General features: G+C 32.6%; 1 protein-coding gene across 2 annotated transcripts in view; it reads right to left on the bottom strand.

Annotated features, from left to right (window-relative positions):
- Positions 1 to 21,399, bottom strand: part of LOC143203897 (uncharacterized) — a 104,152-nt gene extending 82,753 nt beyond the window's left edge. The window contains exons 1-2 of one of the 2 annotated variants that reach the window (XM_076416211.1): positions 21,234 to 21,399; positions 12,584 to 12,820 (exon numbers count right to left, since the gene is read on the bottom strand). In XM_076416211.1, coding sequence (XP_076272326.1) covers positions 12,584 to 12,705 — 122 coding nt within the window. In that variant the 5' untranslated portion in view covers positions 12,706 to 12,820; positions 21,234 to 21,399. Of the gene's footprint in view, positions 1 to 12,583; positions 12,821 to 21,181 lie in introns of both variants that reach the window. The other variant, XM_076416212.1, reaches the window with a different exon arrangement.

Genomic DNA, 21,399 nt, shown 5'->3' with positions numbered 1-21,399 from the left:
TCGGTTTTGTAATTATGTTCAATAACGTCGTCATGCCATCGGCTTGATTTACACGTCAGGAATGATTCGACAAGAACGCTTTACATAAGAACGGGGCCCTGCTGGTGTAACACTTCCTTCTACGTCGGCACCGACATCTTTTCGCGTGATTTATTGATTACGTAGTTGCCGAATCGTCTTAAACTAGGTGTGGTGTTAGAGAAAAGTTGCTAAAAGTCACCAGGAAGCTTTAACAGGCCATAACTCATCGATAACCCGTTTTAATTATCGATTTTAATATCATGAATATAGTTATTTCAATCCAAAACACCATAATTTACGGAAAAAGTTCGAAGATAACGAATTTGAAAGCAGTTAAGCCCAATACTGAAATAAAATGATAACGTTATACAAACATAAACGTGATAAAATGAATTTATATTTCAGTTTCTATATGGTCTAACTAAGCTACAGTTTTGATGAAGACAGAAAAGCACTAACCAACTACGAACAGTACTTTTTTTGTAATTTGACGTTTGTTATATAAAATCAATTAAAAGTAATGATATTAAATTGATTCAATTACAGCTATAAGTCAATTCAGCCAAGTTCATTCCCTTGGCACAATATGAACCAGTTTAACATGGAAAGGTTGTATAATAGTACCTGGCCTGGCCAGAAATAGAGCTGCTAGTTTTAACATAGTGATATGTTCTATTAAAAAAATGGTCAGCAAACATTAGCGCAATTTTGGGCACAAAATCATATTTTCATAACATTTTCATTTAGATCTTGAAGGGACAAAACAAAATTGCGATATTTGTACTGAAAATACATTTTATTCTAAAATAGTGATTGTTTGGACGTGTTAAAGGACATTGCAGCTTACAAACATTTATGAACAAATGATCTCTCTAGGAACAACTTGTGATGTAGAGTAATTTTTTTTTATTTGATAAGTAGTCTGAAGTTCTAACCCCTTGAAGAAAGTAACAATCATGAAACAAAAAAAAACTATATCGCGATTTATAGCCACTTCAATATTGAATCCACTTGATTTGTGGATTATTAAAAAATAAATAAAAATAATATGGACACTTTAGAAAACTTGTGAATGGTAGTTTAAAATGGACGCAAAAAAATTAAAAGACTGGTCCTAGAGAAGAACAAACATATTATCCGATAAGATAAAAATTTTGATCACACCAAGAAACAATTGTTGCCAGATATATAAATTGGAGGACCATTACGATAATTGTTTCTTTTTTCCTTTCCAAACTAATTTAACACGCCAGTATGTATAAATAAATATAACAAATACTTAAAAGTTAATCGAGATACTTGATAAAAAAATCCAGTGAATATTAGTAAATATACTATATTTCAGAGAACCTATCTACGCCATAAAACTGTAGCACACTACAGATTTTTCATTTCAACTCTGAACAGAAATAAATGTTTAGAAAATGAATATTAATATAATATGTCACATTAAATTAATTTAAGAACAGTGAGCTAAATATAGAACACAAATTGATCGTCAAAAATATATTTTTTAGCAAGAACATTTATTAGAACAGAATATTCAAATTTTAAAATCGTCAGCCAGCTCTCTTTATTTGAAACTTTGTTTAGAATTGTTAGGGCAATCTAGTACTTGCTGTGTGCTCAATTGATAAAAAAAATAAACAATTTGACAAAGTTAAACCACTAAAAAAGGTATCTAAAATGAGTGGTAAAGATTAGGCCTGTTCTCTAATTTTGCCTAACTGTGCTACTATTGTTTACTTATAAATCCCGCCTGTATAAGTAAACAATAGCTATTTCTTTGTGATGCTTACATGGATCACAGAATCTTAAACATAAAAAATGATTTTTATTAAGACTTAGCATATTAAATATCAAAAATATTTTAACAAAAAAATTGAACCCACTTAAACCATACAGGCAATAAAATGTTTTTTTGTGTTAAAAATTTAAGTTTGATTATTTTTTAAACTTTCGTGAGTTCCTCATTTATTTTTTGAAGTCTGTTCATTTTTCTTTTGTTAAAAATATTTTATTTTTTCCTTTTTAGTGTTAGATATTTATTCATAAAATAACGCAGTTATTTTATTTACTATTCCAATGGGTGCAGCCCATGAGCAGCCCGTATGAGAAAAAATAGGAACAAAGAAACAATGATTGAAAATAAGGAGCCCTTTAGGCCCCGAGGTCCGCTACCTAGCCTAGGAGATTTGACAAATGTTCTCACTAAACAACAAAATGTTATCGTCCCCGCCGGGAATCGAACCCGCGACCTCATTTCGGGAGCTAAACGCTCTAATCATTACACCATAAAAGCACTTGTCTACAATATTTCCACGAGGTTTTATATGCCATAGTTAGTGATTAAAAAGCAATATTATCTTTTGCACCGAACGACTTCCGATTTCTGTCACATCAGTTCAGCAATAGCATTATACCCAAATATCTTTTTAATTTATTTTAATTTTTTTTTAATAAAAAAGTTATGAAAACTTTGTACGTGCCTTTGAAATATGAGCATTTCCCTCGAATTTTCCTCAAACAGATCCTGATTTAGTTAATTACATTAAAACATAGATAAATTACATTAGAACACACATTAAAAAATATATATACAGCCGAACATAGAACCTCCTCCTTTATCGAAATCGGTTAAACATGCTGGTGTATCAAACCGAGACAGCGGCAGAAACACAGTAAAACATGTGGCGATTACCGAAAATTTTGGTTGCTCATCTCTCTTAATGAATGAGAAAAATAGCGATGTGTCCTATCACGAACAATATTTAGAAATACATAGTAGAGAGTTCATCGAAATGAAATCAACACATGATTCACCCGGTATAAAAACACGAACAAAAGAATGCGAATACTAATTAGCAACTATCAAAAGGTTTATATTCACGCTCTATAAATTCGACGCCGATTAATCAGACATGACCAATGAGAAACAGCACGAAATATATGCGAATACATTATAAATACATCGGGATATTCCTATCCAAAGTCTCTCTCACTCTCACCACGAAACCGCGTGCAATTCTCATTTGCACGCAAATAGAACCAGTAGTGATGGGCACAGCCGAATTCGAAAGTTATCGAAATATCAGAACTATTCGATAGTTTAAAAAGTGATCGAGTACGAATGTAAGACTGAGATACACATTGACGAAAAACTAATTTTAAGCTGAAAACAGTCAACGCAAAATTAATTTGATAATTTAAAATTACTTTGGGTCTCTAAAAACATGATATTATGGTACCATAATGATATTTCAAAATATTTTTTCTAAAAATAAACATTTTCGTTACTTACAATTACACGTTTACAGTTCACGCACAGTTTATTTTATTATGTTTATTTTTGTAAAATAATAATGAATTATAGCACATAATTTTTTTAAATTAAATTTTTCGCAAGCTTATGTTGTTTGCCCTTTTTCGTTGTAATACCATCAAATAAAAACATGAATGAAACCCACTGAAAAGCTTTTATTTTATTTTTATGCAATACTTTGTCTATTAGATTTTGAAATTTATGTATCTATCGGAATATCATTCGGAATGTTTATGTTAATGATATCTTAACTTTAGGTAACACTATATTTCAGAAAAGTATTAATGACGAGGCTACTTAATTTTCAAATTGTAATTAAAACCCAGTTGATAGAAATCACCAAAAATAATTAACTTTAAGAAAAGTTGAACCGTTTATGTAATAAAATACCCGCCAAAATATATATTGGGCCCCCCTGCCCCAATATTTTAAATCATGGTTGAGGATCTCGGATTCTTTATAACGTAAAAAATATTTCTTTTCAAATGTTCATTTTATAACAGGCTTAAGCCCTACTCTATGCGATTGTTTTGTTTGACCACATACAAGAAAGTTTTCAAGAAATTAAAAAAAAAAGTTATAAGAAGCCTTTTGAACATATGAAAATTTATAGGGACTTCTGACGGATATTTTGGAGTGACATAATTTTCGTCAGCTGCTGCAGTCGAATTTTGATGAGGTATTAATGATTCTGATATACTATTCAGATATATCACATTAAACGAAAAGATCAGACAAAAAAAATCAACTATCGATATTTTTTTTAGATTAGATTAGATTTGAAAAACTTTTAATTATTTTTAATAAACCTTTAAAATTCATACTTGATTATAAAGGTTTAGTGCATTTGGGTATTTAATTTTAAATGTTCATTAAAAAATAACGCTACTTCTTGAAATATTTAGAGAACATCAACATTTTTTGGTCCGATATCGATATATCAATATTTTAATTTTTTCTCAAATGGTGATATTTATCCTAGTAGAATAGCAAACAATTTCCATATTCTTTTGCTCCAATATATCGATATTTATATATTATTTTAAATATCAAACTAGAGTTATCAACACTTTAAAAAATATCGATATACTTAGAAATATCGATATTTTTCTCGGCGGCCAAACCATACGAACTTGCATAGTCTATAACTGTGACTAGAGATGCAGAAAAAATATCGATATTTTTCCCTATTTTTTCAAAATAAATTAAATATAATTTTTAATAAACCTTTAAAATTGGTACTTGACTTTGAAGGCCCGTCAAGGAAAAAAATTTTTTTTTGAGGTTAATTTTCACTATTTTTATTTTTTCTTAAAAATATCGATATTTGTTATACTTGTTGCAAAAAATATGTCGATTTTTTTCTCTCCGATATATCGATATTTTGATATAAGTGTATCTAATATAAGATGTAATAACAAACACTTATTAGACGTTATTAAAATAGCCTTGGGAAATGGTGGAGAGAAGACATGGTAAAAATATTTCGCCACTTGCAAGCAACACGAGTGTCGAATAAATACAAAATACATCAGTATATGTTTATCGAATTAAAATTAAATTAGATTTCTTAAACTAAAGTTAAGGGTGACACATAAACACAAAACAAGTTCGTATGTTTTGGTTCCCTTCATTATTCTGATATCCTAGATGTTGTCCAGTAGTTATATTGCTTCCACTTTGCTCTTATATAGTAACCTTATTTCATACTTTCAGACGATATCTTGGATATCCTCGTAAATTCATTTGATTTCTTATTTATTACAATAAAGCGAAATATAACATCATATATCAAAATATAAGTAAACATAACCAAATCTTCCGCAATTTTTATCTCTGTTTCCCGACGCTATGTTTGGGTGTTTGGGAATTTGTCAGTACAAACTCACCATAACCAATAATAAACAGGCCAGCCATTCCACCAGGCATGACGGAGCGACAATCAGATAATTTCGAATTAGTTGGCCACATGCTGCGTTTATATATTTACGTTTTTTTTTCCTCGTAGCCATGGTGGCATGTGGTTTGGGGCCATTCTCGGTTCGAAAACAGTGCGTCGCCTGTGCTAGAGATAATCTTACATTTGGTTCCAGTAACGTTCGATAAAAGATACGAGGAACATGTAGTAATTCACAAAGTATATAATGAATTCATTTTATTAAAGTAATTTTATCGCGTTTTCGATAAGTTAATTAAAACAAGATTCGATAAAATATATTGTTTAAAGTGAGTATATTGTGAGGCGAAAATCGATAAACACGTTTATGTTATATTTCGAAATATCTTTGAGTGCTCCAAAAGATTTTAGTGACTTTTGGCAATATAAATACCTTATACATTACTAATAATGCAGTAATAACTCTTAGTGAGTGCGACTCCAAATTGTGGTTTCATCTGCTTCAATATGTTTTTTTTCTAATACTTTTCTTGTATCAAAATTATTGAAAAAATGTGCAACCAGAAACTCATAAAACAAAAGGAGTTGCAGTCCGCAATTTCTCAACATTTCACTACAGAAAAAGCTTTCACTACCATAAACATTCATTGTGATGCTTAGAACAGAGTATAAAAAGGGAAATGGGTGTTTGGAAGGTGTGGTCGTTGGATTGGCTTCAAATTCACCTAAAACTACATGTGATAAATAAATAGCCTTGCAATGAATAATTTAAGGCCCATATTTTGCTTCCAATTTGCGAACAAGAATAAGAATTTAAATAAAACTACATGTGATAAATACCTTTCCATGAAGAATATAAGGTACATAATAAGGATTTTCTCAAAAAAAAAAAAGTATTCAAGTCAACTGGCAATATTTATTTGGACCGTACTATACAACATGGATCTCACCATCCCATAAGACCTCCTGTCTTATCCAAGCCTGATTACTGAAGTTACTGGGATCATTTTCCTTATCGCACTCTGCTTTATTGACTTATAAATAATCACAAATATAAATTCACACCCATTCTCCAGCGGCATTCGAAACCGCGACTATCGCAACAGGACCGTCTTGTCGGCTTGACCAGTGGTCAAGCAAGCCGGCTATAATTTTTTTCTGTATATTTAAAATTTTATTTCATTAAGTAGTTTTAGACCAGTAAAATCTCATAACGGATCAAGCTGGTATAACCCCTTAAAATAATTTCAATTGCAACATTCGCAAGCAGTAAATTTACACAAAAGTCGAACCAATATCGATAATATAGTTAAAATAAATAACACTTTCAACAAAAGACAACATCCAAACGCATTTAATAAATTATTCAACTGATTTGTTAATTGAATAAGATTTAGCCAAACCAGAAAATCCATTAAAATATTTATTAGTCGGCTTGGTGGCGCAAGGCAACAGGACGATCCTCCTACTGTTGCGATAGCCGCGGGTTCGAATCCTGCTGGGGCATGATTGTACATTTATGTTTGTGATTGTCCTAGGCAAGAGTGTAAAACCCGACAAGGAAAATGATCCCAATCACGCCGGTAACCAGGCTGGGTAGGACCGGATGTCTTCTGAGATGATTTCTAAGTTGGTCACTCATCAGTCGGTAGGCTTAATGCCGAGGACTGTGGTCTGAAGCCCACGTTAAATAGTAGGTCCAGTCCAGATAAACCCATAGTTGGTAAAAGTAGACTTTAAAATATGCAAACAAAAAAGTATGTATTTATTATTATACTAATTTATTAATTAACTATTATTTAATATATATATATATATATATATATATATATATAAGTCAACGGGCAAAAAACTCAAACTCAACACAGTTAATTACACTGAATTTCCTTGTTTTCGTAATAATTATAACTACGCAGACAAAAGAAAATGATGCAACAGTAACGAAGAGAAATCTTCATGACAAAAACTCAAGATTGTACCTATATCTCGTTTGGTTTATTGTCGATGTAAAATATATTTTATACAAAATGTAAAGAAACAATTTGTTGTATATACTAGGTATGCTTCGATTATGCTTATGTTAATTTACAAATTAATTCATTACTATACTTTTGTTGCACTTGCATCAATACACAAGCAAGATGAGTGTAGGATAAACACTAAATATAAAACATCAGTTAAAGTTAAGTGTAACACTTAAATACTAAACAGGTTGGTGTGGTTTAGTTCGTTTCAATATTCTGATTTCCTGGGCGTTGTCCAGTAGCTGCATTGGTTCCATATTATATAGTAGTCTAAGGCGATGTCTTGGATATTCTCGTAAATCCATTTGATTTCGAGGTTACCGTCCAGTTTGTCAATGGTTATGTAGCGATAAGCATTGGTAATTAATCGAGGAACTTTATTTTGACAGCGTTGAATTACTAATCGGTTTGATGTTTTAGTATAAATCAATATTTGCACCGTATAAGCCCCATTTGGCATTTTATTTTACTAATAAGCCAAACTCTTTGATCTTAGGCCAAGTACCGTTCTAACAGATGACGCTAGGCTTAAGAATACAATTTTATGATTTGACACATATGTCATTTTATTCTACTGACATCAAAATTGAAATCCAAACATGTGATGTTTTGCGAAAATAACACCGTCATAGATTTATACCCCTTTGAAAACGCCAAGTTTCGTACCTGAGAACGTGCACTTGCCAAAAGTGGATTTACTTTGAAAACCCTAAGCGCAATAAATCGTGGTTATGGCGAAGCCGACCGATCGATTTCACGGCCAAATCGTTTTGGTCATAAGACATTGCTCTGTGTTTGATAGGACCAGAGTGGCGTGGTGTATTACGAACTCTTAAACTGAACGGTGAAATTTGAACCATGCATTGATCGAAAAACGTCCATAATGGGCACATGGTCAAGGAAGCGTTGACAACATTTAGATGGGACATATTATAACACCTACCGTACTCTCCAGACCTTGCCCCGTCCGACTATCAACCTCTTGTGTCAATGGGACAAGCGCTTGCAGAGTAGCACTTCGCCAATTTTTTATTTTGCTGAATGGTTTTGGACAGAGGACAAACAGTTTTTTGGGATGGCGTTCATAAATTGCCTGAAAGATGGGCAAGATGTACAGAATCAAATGGCCAATACTTTGAGCAAATAAATGTTTCCGGAAAACCCGAAAATGATTTTTAGGTACTTTTTCGGTTTTTCGATTGACCAGCGCTAACATGATGTTTGGTGATCTTAATGAATATAATTTTGGATAACCTCGAATACAATGCCAGAAATACGCAAGAACTGCAGTGAAGAACAATAATTAAGCCTCGTTTTCAAAAAAGAAAATCTTTAATTTACAAAAGTACTACACACGAAACCAAACTGCTATTCATAACGGTCTCGATAAACATCCAGTATATAAATATTAGCGAGGATGACACACAAAGGACTCGGCGGCTCGTCGACCATTGAGATTCGCTCCAATTTATCTCGCAAGGTCTCCAACAAGGGGGAGATTAAAAGAGCCTCGTTCTTGGATGTCGTGTACCGATATAGTCTCGAGGTTTCTCCACGACCCATTAATTACGACGACCAGCGAAGGCCATCGCTGCCGCCGCTGTTGTTGCTGCTACCACCACCGATTTAATACCTTTCCGGAGCGAGTGATCGGGGCCCGATTTGCGATAGGCGAATCGGCGGCCCACATACGCAACACTCCACTTATGCAACGCGGCGTTTGCCAAGTGTCCGTACGTACGTCGTCCGAAACGCAATGGTTAACGACCTCGGCGTGTTTACTCCTTTCGAATGGATCGGCCGGGCCTTAATAAGCGAACGATAAAAGTCATTAGTGCCTGGTGATTCGACACTTGACGGTTTACCGTTCGGAAAGTATCGAACCCTCATTTAACAGGTTAATTGAAAAGTCCACGGCCTACCATAGGAAAACAAATTTTTTAAGTAAAATTCGTTTTTTTATTCAACATAATTCCCTTCATGGGGTGATACACTTATTATAGCGAATCTCCAGCTTATCGATACCATTTTTGTAGTAGTACTTCTGAGATCTGAAAACAAAAAATAGTCGTTGTGGGCCAGATCTGGAGAGTACGGTGGATGAGGAAGCAATTCGAAGCCCAATTAAGGGATTTTTGTCATCGTTTTCACTGACTTGTGACATGGTGCATTGTCTTGGTGAAGCAGCGCTTTCCTTTTCTTCAAATGCGGCTGTTTTTCGGCGATTTCGTCCTTCAAACGGTCCAATAATGCTATGTAACAGTCGTTGTCGATGGTCCTTCCTTTTTCAAGGTAGTGGATGAAAATTATTCCATGCGCATCCCAAAATACATACGCCATAATTTTGCCAGCCGACTGTTCCGTTTTCCCACGCTTTGGAGCGGCTTGATCGTGTGCAGTCCACTCGGATTACTGTCGATTAGACTTCGTAGTGAAATGATGGAGTCACGTTTCACCCATTATCACATATCAATGCAAAAAATCGGGTTTATCACGCTCGATCATCTTCAAGAACTGCTCCGAATCATCAACTCGTCGTTTCTTTTTGGTCAAAAGTGACCCATTTTGCCCAATATTGCCCAAATATTCGTGAATGATATGATGTACACGTTCAATTGATATCTTTAGAGTGTCTGCTATTTCATCTAATTTCAGTTTACGGTCATTCAAAATCATTTTGCGGAATTTTTTAATGTTTTCGTCGGTAACAACCTCTTTTGGGCGCCCACTCTTTTGGGTTCGCTACGTCTAAACTTTGCATACCAATCCCTGATGGTTGATTTTCCTCGAGCAGTGTCCAGAAACTCGGCACCAAGCCAATTTTTTTTGCTTCAACTGTATCCATTTTTATTCACAATAACAAAAGTTGCTTCACTCAAAATGCTATAATTCACAAACTAATGAACCGATAGCTGTCAAATTTATACACGCATCTTTTCAGGATTAGGGCTGACTAAAAAACATATGGATTTATTTCTAGTAGCGCCATCTATGTGTCAGGCCGGGGACTTTTTAATTGACCTGTTACAGTACAACAAGCCCAGATCAAGCTATTGTATTTTATGAGCGATAATGTCGACATTGACATAAGAAAGATGATTAATTGGATGTATTGATGACAGCTATTCTTGATGAAAATATATTTGCCGAACTATAGTATATTATGGAAAAATTTTATAAGTATAATATGTCAACAAAAAATAAAAGCTATTGTTCTATTTCCACTGCATATATGGTAATATATAAAAAATAAACAACGTCATATTTTATTTGTATCCATATAATAATCACATCTCTTTAAAAGGAAACATTCTTATTTCAATATTAGTGGTTACTACGGACATAAATTTACTTTTGTTTGCTTATTATAGTGTTTGACTATGTATTGTCATGTAATTATTTCCGCAATGCTTGTCATTGATGTATACAAAGAATACTTTATCGATTCTCTTTACCAATAACCGTTTTATAAAATATTGCGATATGTGATATGCGCTTAGGTAACTCTATTTGCATAGATTACATGAATTTCAAAAATCCACCTTCCTATTTTATAGTATAGTATATCTAGAATATTGGATGGTCTTTGAAAAAAAAAAAGACTACAGGAAAATAAGCAGTATATTGTATATGATTGGTTTATAGTGGTCATGCGTATTTCGACAATCTACATCTGGTTATGTTTATTATTTGCACATTCTATCAACAACATGACTATGATAGGGAATTTTCAAAACTCATATAATGGCAGCGAGGGTTTATCCAACACTGTTTGGTGCGGTATATTAAATTTGGGTAGACCAATTTTAGTGTTATTGTTCCTAGTAGTTACTAAAAATATAACGCATAAGCATATAGTATTGATATATGTAAGTAAAGCCTGAAAAGTACTGACACTGTTACAGACAACGTACATGCTTGTAGTATAGTAGATAAAAAATAAAAAATTACAATAGAAAAATCCAGACATACAAGCATATAACTGGTGTGAAATAACCAAATGCACAAGAAACATATCAATAACATGTGAATATAAATAATTGAATATATCGATGTTGATACTTCGATATTGAAGTATACTATATCTGACAGCAATTTTGTTTTGTTTCTTTAATTTTCGACTAAAGTCGAGCAACATAGTAAGTATGAATTAGTAAATACATTTGACTTCATTTTGAGTTAAGTTATTCGATATCGATTCCATTAATTGTCCTAAAAAATTAAGAGAAACACTATCCTTAGCAAAATTTACTTCCCAACGAAATACGGACATGTAAATAATAAAAACGTCAAACATACATCTTGTTTACTTCCCCGTAATCGAAGAACACTATGTTTTTAACTGGGACAAACACCATTTCCAAAAAACTAATATGCACCGATCTTATTGAAAGTTTAAACAGTTCTTTAAAATTGAATCTACTTGTTCATGGGAATTTTATATTTCTTAAATACTTTATTGAATCGGTGTCTGAAGAATTTTACCTTATATTATCCTAACCACCACAAAGTATGCTTTTTTAGAAAACTATATTCTGCTGGCTGATTTTATTACGAATATTTGTTCTTTATACTATCTAAAATTTTTAATTGAGTATTAATTTACTAATTACCTTGGAAGATTATTCGTATTCTAAGAGGGTATTTTAGAATAGACATTTGAGGAAATATTTTCATGCTTTTTTCATGTTTTTAAAGCGTAATCCTTTAAAGATATGGATTTTAGTGGATAGGAGCTACCTTTTACATGATACAAGTTGTCATTTTTTACTTTATCTTCTACCGATTTAGTTGAAATTTGGCGTGAGCCGTCTTTATACATTCATCAAGGTCAAACCATAACAAATTTAGGAATTTTACTATTTTAAAAAATATATTTGTTTGAAAAATCGACGTTTTCACACTTCTAGTCTAGAAAACCCTCTTAAAAGAGAGTGCAAAACACTTTGCAACATTCGGGTGCGTTTTTTTTTTGGAATCGCAATATAACCTGCGTGAAAGAAACAACCGATGATGAGAGTAGCCGAGAACGGCGGAGCTTGCTGATGTAACGCGACTGAAAAAACGATCTCCGTTATATCTAAGGCCGGTTTTTTGGGTCCGTCGCTCGATTTCCTGTTCTAACTGTTGCGCCAACAGCGATTACATCGATCGCGAACGGTATTATCGGGGAACGACGCGTCCGCACGACAAACCGACAACCGGAGGAACACAAAGAACCGACCCCGATCGTTTTTAGGACGCGCACGAGGCGCCCGCTCCACCCCGCGAACCCCCGAGATGTACCACGCCGACGTATCCCGTCGGATTCTCACTTACCTTTCTATGAGAAGATCCGTGAGGTGTTTCTCAAAGTTACAGAGCTGCTCCCGTGGCACCTTTTCACTTTTCTCCATGAAACAAGCGAAAAACTTGACTGCTGCGCATACTTCTTCCCTCATATTTTCTCGTCTATCGTTCGTTTCGTCTCTTTACATCGGGTATCTCAGGAACGATGCGAAAAATGCGCGTTCGCGTTGTGGCAGAATCGAAAGACAAAGCGGAGATGTCGGTATCCTGCAACAAACAGAGACAAATATAGACGTTTACAGATGATTCGAAATCCGAATGAAATACGTATCGATCGATACTCTTGTTTCGGTATCCAAAACTCATTAATCATGTTTTCGATAACACTATATATCATAATTTTTGATAACATAGAACAGAGAACTAAACTTGATTGTAATATATCAAAAGCTTAGATTGTTTAATGACTAAGTTTAATTGTTATTTTGTCCTTTGTTAAGACTCATTTGGGGTATCAATCTTATCTTAGTAACTATTCGATACTATTAACTGCTTGATCAGTGATATTTATTGGCAAAAATGCGAAGTGAACAACCGCTAAACTGTAAGGTTTTGACATTTCTCATATTCATGTAATTGAGCACTTAATATTTCATTTTCGAAATTCATTATTTTTATGGATCAGTTCAATTAAAGGTGCTATCGCATGGATCGACACATTTACAAACGTATGATGATGATGATATCATATCATATATCTCATACCAGGGCCTCAAATTACTGTTTCCAGAGATCTACATGCGAGGGGAAAGATCCAGAAGGAATAAAAATGGCTACCACAACATGAATTAACTGAATTAATTGAGTGATTCAAAAGCGCGGCTTCATTGCTCAGACCAGGAAAGCCATGCACAATGACACCGATACAGAATATTCATGGTTATAAAGTAGAATTAGCAAAGTGTAGTGTACGATGACCTGCTAAAAACGATTAATACTGTTACTACAGATGCCTACCGACGTAAATTGAACAAACTATACGACGTATTGTTGCAAAAAAGGCCAGCAATAGCAAGTAACAGACGCAAAGTAATTCTCTTTCTTCGCAACTGGTAGTTCAAGTTGTGAAGCATACACAGTTTGCCCGAAGGATGCACATATTGCCCGAAAATGGGGAAAAATATTTTGAGTAATATATAGCGTATGAAATATTCTCAACAAATGTATTCTTAAGAGAAAAAATTATCGGTAAAATTAATTATCATTATCAGGGCTCGCAGTTTGACTATTTCCCCACATCATCAACTCGTTAGGTACACTAAATTGCGCTTTTTAAGCAAATTTCATTATGTAATAGTTTCATAGGACATAGGTTACCAAATCTAGATTATGTCAAAACAGTTAAAAATTTTATTTAAATATATTTAGAAGATTGGTCGTGGTAAATATGAAGAGCTTTAAATAAAATTAGTGATTAAGAATGTCAGATAGATACAAAACGTCGTAATATTCATAACTACTAAAAACATAACTTTAAAATAACAGCGTACTTGACTTTATGGGAACTTATCAAGACTGACTTAACTGGAAGATGTTATCAGAGGTTGTTTCAAAACTTTCAAGACAAATAAAAAGTGTACAAATGCAACAAGACTCAACAAACAATTTCAGGTTCACTTCAATTAAAACAGATGTTAATGTTAACCTAATTTTCATGCCAAAGAAATGTTATCATAGTTCCTGATAGTTGAAAACTGATGTCCAGTAATAGTCAATGCTGTGAATAGGGACGTAGTTTTAAAACAATGAACGTTCAATTTTTATTTTAAAAATGGCGGAAAGTTATTCTAAAACCATGTAGTATGTAGAAAATCAGTTCATTAAGCGATCTCCTGTATAACATATTATCTTAATTAATTAGTCTTATTCTAAAGTTTATATACGTCAAATTATCAAATCAGATGGTGTTAAACGTTTTAGTCCACGCACTTCACTATCACGTCGCATATTTGGCTGATTAGCGAGTACATTGGGATGCACTGATACTCTCTCGAAGTACTTCACACAATACGTTCAATTACACTCGTTATAGGTTCTAGAGGAATATCGCGTTGTACCACTTCATTTGAAACATAGTACGGAGCATCAACAGTGGCACGCAACATTTTATTTTGGAACCATTAAATGACGGATATATTAGATTTGCTAGAGGTACCCCATAGTTGTTTTTCAATATGACCAATTGGGCATGAGTATAGACTCATACAGCAATACTTTGTTATCAGTTTTTAAATAATTTTGTTAATGTAAATGTCTCTTTTGCTATCAATAATTGTATATTTATTTTATTTAAAGAATTAGTGCTTTTCACGAACATTTTATACATAAATATATAGTGTACAGAGCGGATATAAAAGTGGTAACGATAATCTAGATCAGCCACGTCTTGACCTAGCTATAGAACAATATATAACTAGCAAAAAGAACAAATTGCACCAAGACTTGTTGTAATTGTGAATGAAATGATTAGGAATCATGCAATTGACTTAAGTTTTAGCATACAGTGATTATGGAATCTCTAAAACTTTTAAGTAATAGCTAACGCATGGTAAACCTGCCAGAATAAGATCTAAATATACGATATATAGATATTTATTTAGAGATAATATGATATTTTCTCGATAATTCTCGTTCAACGTTTTCAGAAAACAGAAAATCGTTTAAAAGGTCTTTATCAGCAAACTTGAGAAAATATTTGGTATACTTTAAACCAACACTCTATAAACAAAAAAGTCAATGACATTGGTTCAATTGCACGTGGTATATAAATCATAAATGTTTCACCACGTGGCTAAACCATTAATGCACAAGTCCGTTCTATCGAAATTAATACAGTTCGTCGAATACTTATTAGAAAAAAACAAGAAACCGAAACCGAAACCAGTGTTTCTCTATAATAAAGCACGACCATGTGCTTCTGTTGACTCGTGAAAATATTGAAAAGGTTGTGTTGCGAGGATTCTTGGCGTCGAGAACATAGCCCAGACAGTTCTCAAGGCGAATATTATTTAATTTAGTATTTTTATGACTGTTGGGATTGATATTTTCTTTGTTTTGGAGATTTAAAAATATGTTTTACCGTAAAATGTCATGAACTTTTGGAACTTTGACAAAAAGTTTCATTATATTGTGGTATTTTGTCAAATAAACGTTAAATTAATAAAAACTTACGATGGACTGCAGACTTTTCTTTACGAAAAAATCAATTGATGGTATGGGACAGTTGTACAAAAATAGATAATGCATCTATTTTTGTACAAATGAAATAATTAGAATTCGTTTTGATGATTAAATAAGAGAACATCTTGACAATTCTTGATCATCAACTACAACAAAAAGATTGAACACCATGAGCGGAATTTTAAAATAAAAAGAAACGTACATCATTAAACCGAAACAAGTAAAACAATGAGTCGTAAAAATGTTAATTAAGTGATTAGAAACCATCAAAATATATTGTTCGAATTTTATATAAACATTTTACCACGTGGCTAACACTTTAGTAACAAATCTATTGTACCGAAATTAACACAGTTCGCGATAAAATTATTGGAAAATAGTCAGCCAAAACCGAATTTGATTACTTGTTGAAAGGGTTTACAATGCCCAAGATATAGTCCAAACATATCTCGAAGCAACTACTTCTTTTGTTCTTCTCCAACTTTTTAAAATGAATATTTCATCGTATTACCGTAAAATACCATCAATTTCTAAAAGTTCTATGATGGTACTTCAGAGAGTAACAATTGTTTTAATGAAATTTACGATTAATAACTTTACTTTACGACGAAAATCACTTAAAATTGTCGAAGCAGTACATAAAATTATCAACGCATTAGAGAAACCTGTTGATAACGATAACCTGGAAGATAAACCACGTGTTGAACGTCCACTATAATAAAACGTTTAAACACCGCGAACTTTATTTCAATCGCAAGAAAGCTTTAACCATCATTTAGTCAAAACAACAAACAGTCGTAAACTTGTAAATTAATTGGTTTTGGTTCAAATACATCAAAATATACTGCCGAATGTTAATATGCAATTAAATGCAATTAAATAATTATGAAAATCACTAAATATCCTAGGTAATACTTAAAGCATAATAAATCTGACAAAGAAATACATACCGAGAAATTATAAAAATAATATTCAGTGATAATTTACACTAGACGTGGTAAATTTTATACAAAAATTTACCACGTGGCTAAAACTATAATTCACAAGACTTGACCAACAAATTACAGAAAAAAACAGATACCATATTGTTGCTCTATAATAATCAGGGACCAGTCTTTACAGATTTAATAGAATATAAAAATCATTGTCTGGAAGGTTTTACAACGTTCACAATATAGTCCAGATAGTTCTAGAAGCAATTATTGCTTGTCTTTGTGTGTTTTCCAACTTTTTTAAATTAACGTTTTCATTGTTTCCAAGATTTCAAAATATATGAAACATAACGAAATAAAATATACGAAAACGTGGATGAAGAAACACGTGTTGAACGTCAACTATTTAAAATTTGAACGAAAACTTTAACCATCTTTTAATCGAAGCGATTTAAACAATGAGTAGTAAAATTGCGAATTCAATGATTCGAATACATTAAAATTTACAGCTTCAACATTGAAATTGATTGATATCCTAGATAATACGTAAAGCATGATAAAGCTGACAAAGAAATACATAAAGAGATATTATAAAAATAATATTCAATGATTATGTACATTGCATGTGTTGAATTTTATATAAACGTCTTACCACGTGGCTAAGACTATAATTCCTAAGTCTATTGTGTCAAAATTGATGTAATTCTCACAAAAATTACCGAAAATTCAGATACCATACGGTTACTCTATGGTAATCAGTGACCACATGTCTTTACAGATTTAATAGAATATTAAAATCATTGTCTGGAAGGTTTTACAACGTTCACAATATAGTCCAGATAGTTCTAGAAGCAATCATTGCTTCTCTTTGTGTGTTTTCCAACTATTTTAAATTAACGTTTTCATTGATTTCATTTCAAAGATTTTAAAATATATGAAATATAACGAAATAAAATATACGAAAACCTGGATCAAGAAACACGTGTTGAACGTCAACTATTTAAAATTTGAACGAAAACTTTAACCATATTTTAATCAAAGTGATTTAAACAATGAGTAGTAAAACTGCGAATTCAATGATTCGAATACATTTCAAATTACTGCTTCAACATTGAAATTGATTGATATCCTAGATAATAGGTAAAGTATGAGAAAGTTGGCAAAGAAATATATAAAGAGATGTTATAAAAATAATATTCAATGATGATGTACATTGCACGTGTTGAATTTTATATAAACGTCTTACCACGTGGCTAAGACTATAATTCCTAAGTCTATTGTGTCAAAATTGATGTAATTCTCACAAAAATTACCGAAAATTCAGATACCATACGGTTACTCTATGGTAATCAGTGACCACATGTCTTTACAGATTTAATAGAATATTAAAATCATTGTCTGGAAGGTTTTACAACGTTCACAATATAGTCCAGATAGTTCTAGAAGCAATCATTGCTTCTCTTTGTGTGTTTTCCAACTATTTTAAATTAACGTTTTCATTGATTTCATTTCAAAGATTTTAAAATATATGAAATATAACGAAATAAAATATACGAAAACCTGGATCAAGAAACACGTGTTGAACGTCAACTATTTTAAACGTTTAAACCCCGCAAATTTTATTTAAAATTTGAACGAAAACTTTAACCATATTTTAATCAAAGTGATTTAAACAATGAGTAGTAAAACTGCGAATTCAATGATTCGAATACATCAAAAATTACTGCTTCAACATTAAAGTTGATTGATATCCTAGATAATAGGTAAAGCATGAGAAAGCTGGCAAAGAAATACATAAAGAGATGTTATAAAAATAATATTCAATGATGATGTACATTGCACGTGTTGAATTTTGTATAAACGTCTTACCACGTGGCTAAGACTATAATTCCTAAGTCTATTGTCTCAAAATTGATATAATTCTCACAAAAATTACAGAACATTCAGATACCATACGGTTACTCTATGGTAATCAGTGACCACATGTCTTTACAGATTTAACAGAATATTAAAATCATTGTCTTGAAGGTTTTACAACGTTCCCAATATAGTCCAGATAGTTCTAGAAGCAATCATTGCTTCTCTTTGTGTGTTTTCCAAATATTTTAAATTAACGTTTTCATTGATTTCATTTCAAAGATTTTAAAATATATGAAATATAACGAAATAAAATATACGAAAACCTGGATCAAGAAACACGTGTTGAACGTCAACTATTTTAAACGTTTAAACCCCGCAAATTTTATTTAAAATTTGAACGAAAACTTTAACCATCTTTTAATCGAAGCGATATAAACAATGAGTAGTAAAACTGCGAATTCAATGATTTGAATACATTTCAAATTACTGCTTCAACATTGAAATTGATTGATATCCTAGATAATAGGTAAAGTATGAGAAAGTTGGCAAAGAAATATATAAAGAGATGTTATAAAAATAATATTCAATGATGATGTACATTGCACGTGTTGAATTTTATATAAACGTCTTACCACGTGGCTAAGACTATAATTCATAAGTCTATTGTGTCAAAATTGATATAATTCTCAGAAAAATTACCGAAAATTTAGATACCATACGGTTACTCTATGGTAATCAGTGACCACATGTCTTTACAGATTTAATAGAATATTAAAATCATTGTCTGGAAGGTTTTACAACGTTCACAATATAGTCCAGATAGTTCTAGAAGCAATCATTGCTTCTCTTTGTGTGTTTTCCAACTATTTTAAATTAACGTTTTCATTGATTTCATTTCAAAGATTTTAAAATATATGAAATATAACGAAATAAAATATACGAAAACCTGGATCAAGAAACACGTGTTGAACGTCAACTATTTTAAACGTTTAAACCCCGCAAATTTTATTTAAAATTTGAACGAAAACTTTAACCATCTTTTAATCGAAGCGATTTAAACAATGAGTAGTAAAACTGCGAATTCAATGATTTGAATACATCAAAAATTACTGCTTCAACATTGAAATTGATTGATATCCTAGATAATAGGTAAAGCATGAGAAAGCTGGCAAAGAAATACATAAAGAGATATTATAAAAATAATATTCAATGATGATGTACATTGCACGTGTTGAATTTTATATAAACGTCTTAACACGTGGCTAAGACTATAATTCATAAATCTATTGTGTCAAAATTGATATAATTCTCACAAAAATTACAGAACATTCAGATACCATACGGTTACTCTATGGTAATCAGTGACCACATGTCTTTACAGATTTAACAGAATATTAAAATCATTGTCTTGAAGGTTTTACAACGTTCCCAATATAGTCCAGATAGTTCTAGAAGCAATCATTGCTTCTCTTTGTGTGTTTTCCAAATATTTTAAATTAACGTTTTCATTGATTTCATTTCAAAGATTTCAAAATATATGAAATATAACGAAATAAAATATACGAAAACCTGGATGAAGAAACACGTGTTGAACGTCAACTATTTTAAACGTTTAAACCCTGCGAATTTTATTTAAAATTTGAACGAAAACTTTAACCATTTTTTAATCGAAGCGATTTAAACAATGAGTAGTAAAACTGCGAATTCAATGATTCGAATACATCAAAAATTACTGCTTCAACATTGAAATTGATGCTGACAAAGAAATACATAAAGATATGTTATAAAAATAATATTCAATGATGATGTACATTGCATGTGTTGAATTTTATATAAACGTTTGCCACGCGGTTAAGACTATCAATCTATTGTCTTAAAATTGATATAATTCCCATAAAAATCACCGAAATCAGATACCATATTGTTACTCTAGGCTAATTATTGACCACGCGTCTTTACAGACTTATTAGATTATTAAAATCATTGAATGGCTGGTTTTTTCAACCATCACAACATAGTCCATTGGGCATTGCTCGAAGTAATTATGATCTTATTTTTGTATTTTTGCGATTGCCGTTAAATGTCATGATTTTCGAAACATTGACAAACAAGTTATGAGAGAAACGTGGATTACATTTCTAACCTAATACATAAACTTGTTTTCCTAGTTTTGTAATATCGAATGAAGACATTCGATACCATCGAGGCGATTCAAGCTGTTTTCGACGTGGTATTACGAAGGATTGGCGAATGCGTGGCGAGCGACGCTCCCTAATCGACCTGGTGGTAAACAAAGAAATCGTTCCAAGTCCACACGGCCCGTTTCCGCGAAACATCGCTTGTTACCCCTTTGGCCGGGTTTACAGCAACAAAGAACTCGTTGAAGTATGCGTACGTGCCGCAAATAACGTGGCTTGGGACGGTTTCCTTGCACCAGGTCCTCCAACTCGGACGCCAATTAACGCGGGCATGTATATTCGTCGACAAATTACCATGCACGGTCGACATATCCCGCGAATGGAGTTTATTAAAACGGACACGTAAGAGACAAAGCGAATGTCGCAACTGCGCTCGAAAGTGTCCCATATTTACGCACCGTTTCGCCGTATGCCAGCCTGGCGCTGCCTTCCGTGCCGCTCCGCACCTACCTTGGAGTGTTGAGAATCCGTGCCTATCCTTAAACTTAACCAAAAAGCGGAGGAAAATCGAAAGAAAAGTCAAAAAAGAAACACGAGGAACCACACTCAGGAAAAATAACGATGGCGCACACACACAGTCACTAGTCGGAAGTGAGTCACAAACTGAAAATCATCT

The sequence above is a fragment of the Rhynchophorus ferrugineus genome, unplaced genomic scaffold (assembly GCF_030347505.1).
Source record: "Rhynchophorus ferrugineus isolate W39M unplaced genomic scaffold, kcgeb_rfMv2 rfM10, whole genome shotgun sequence".
In the NCBI taxonomy this organism is placed as follows: domain Eukaryota; kingdom Metazoa; phylum Arthropoda; class Insecta; order Coleoptera; family Curculionidae; genus Rhynchophorus; species Rhynchophorus ferrugineus.
This window is presented reverse-complemented; position numbering and strand designations above follow the sequence as displayed.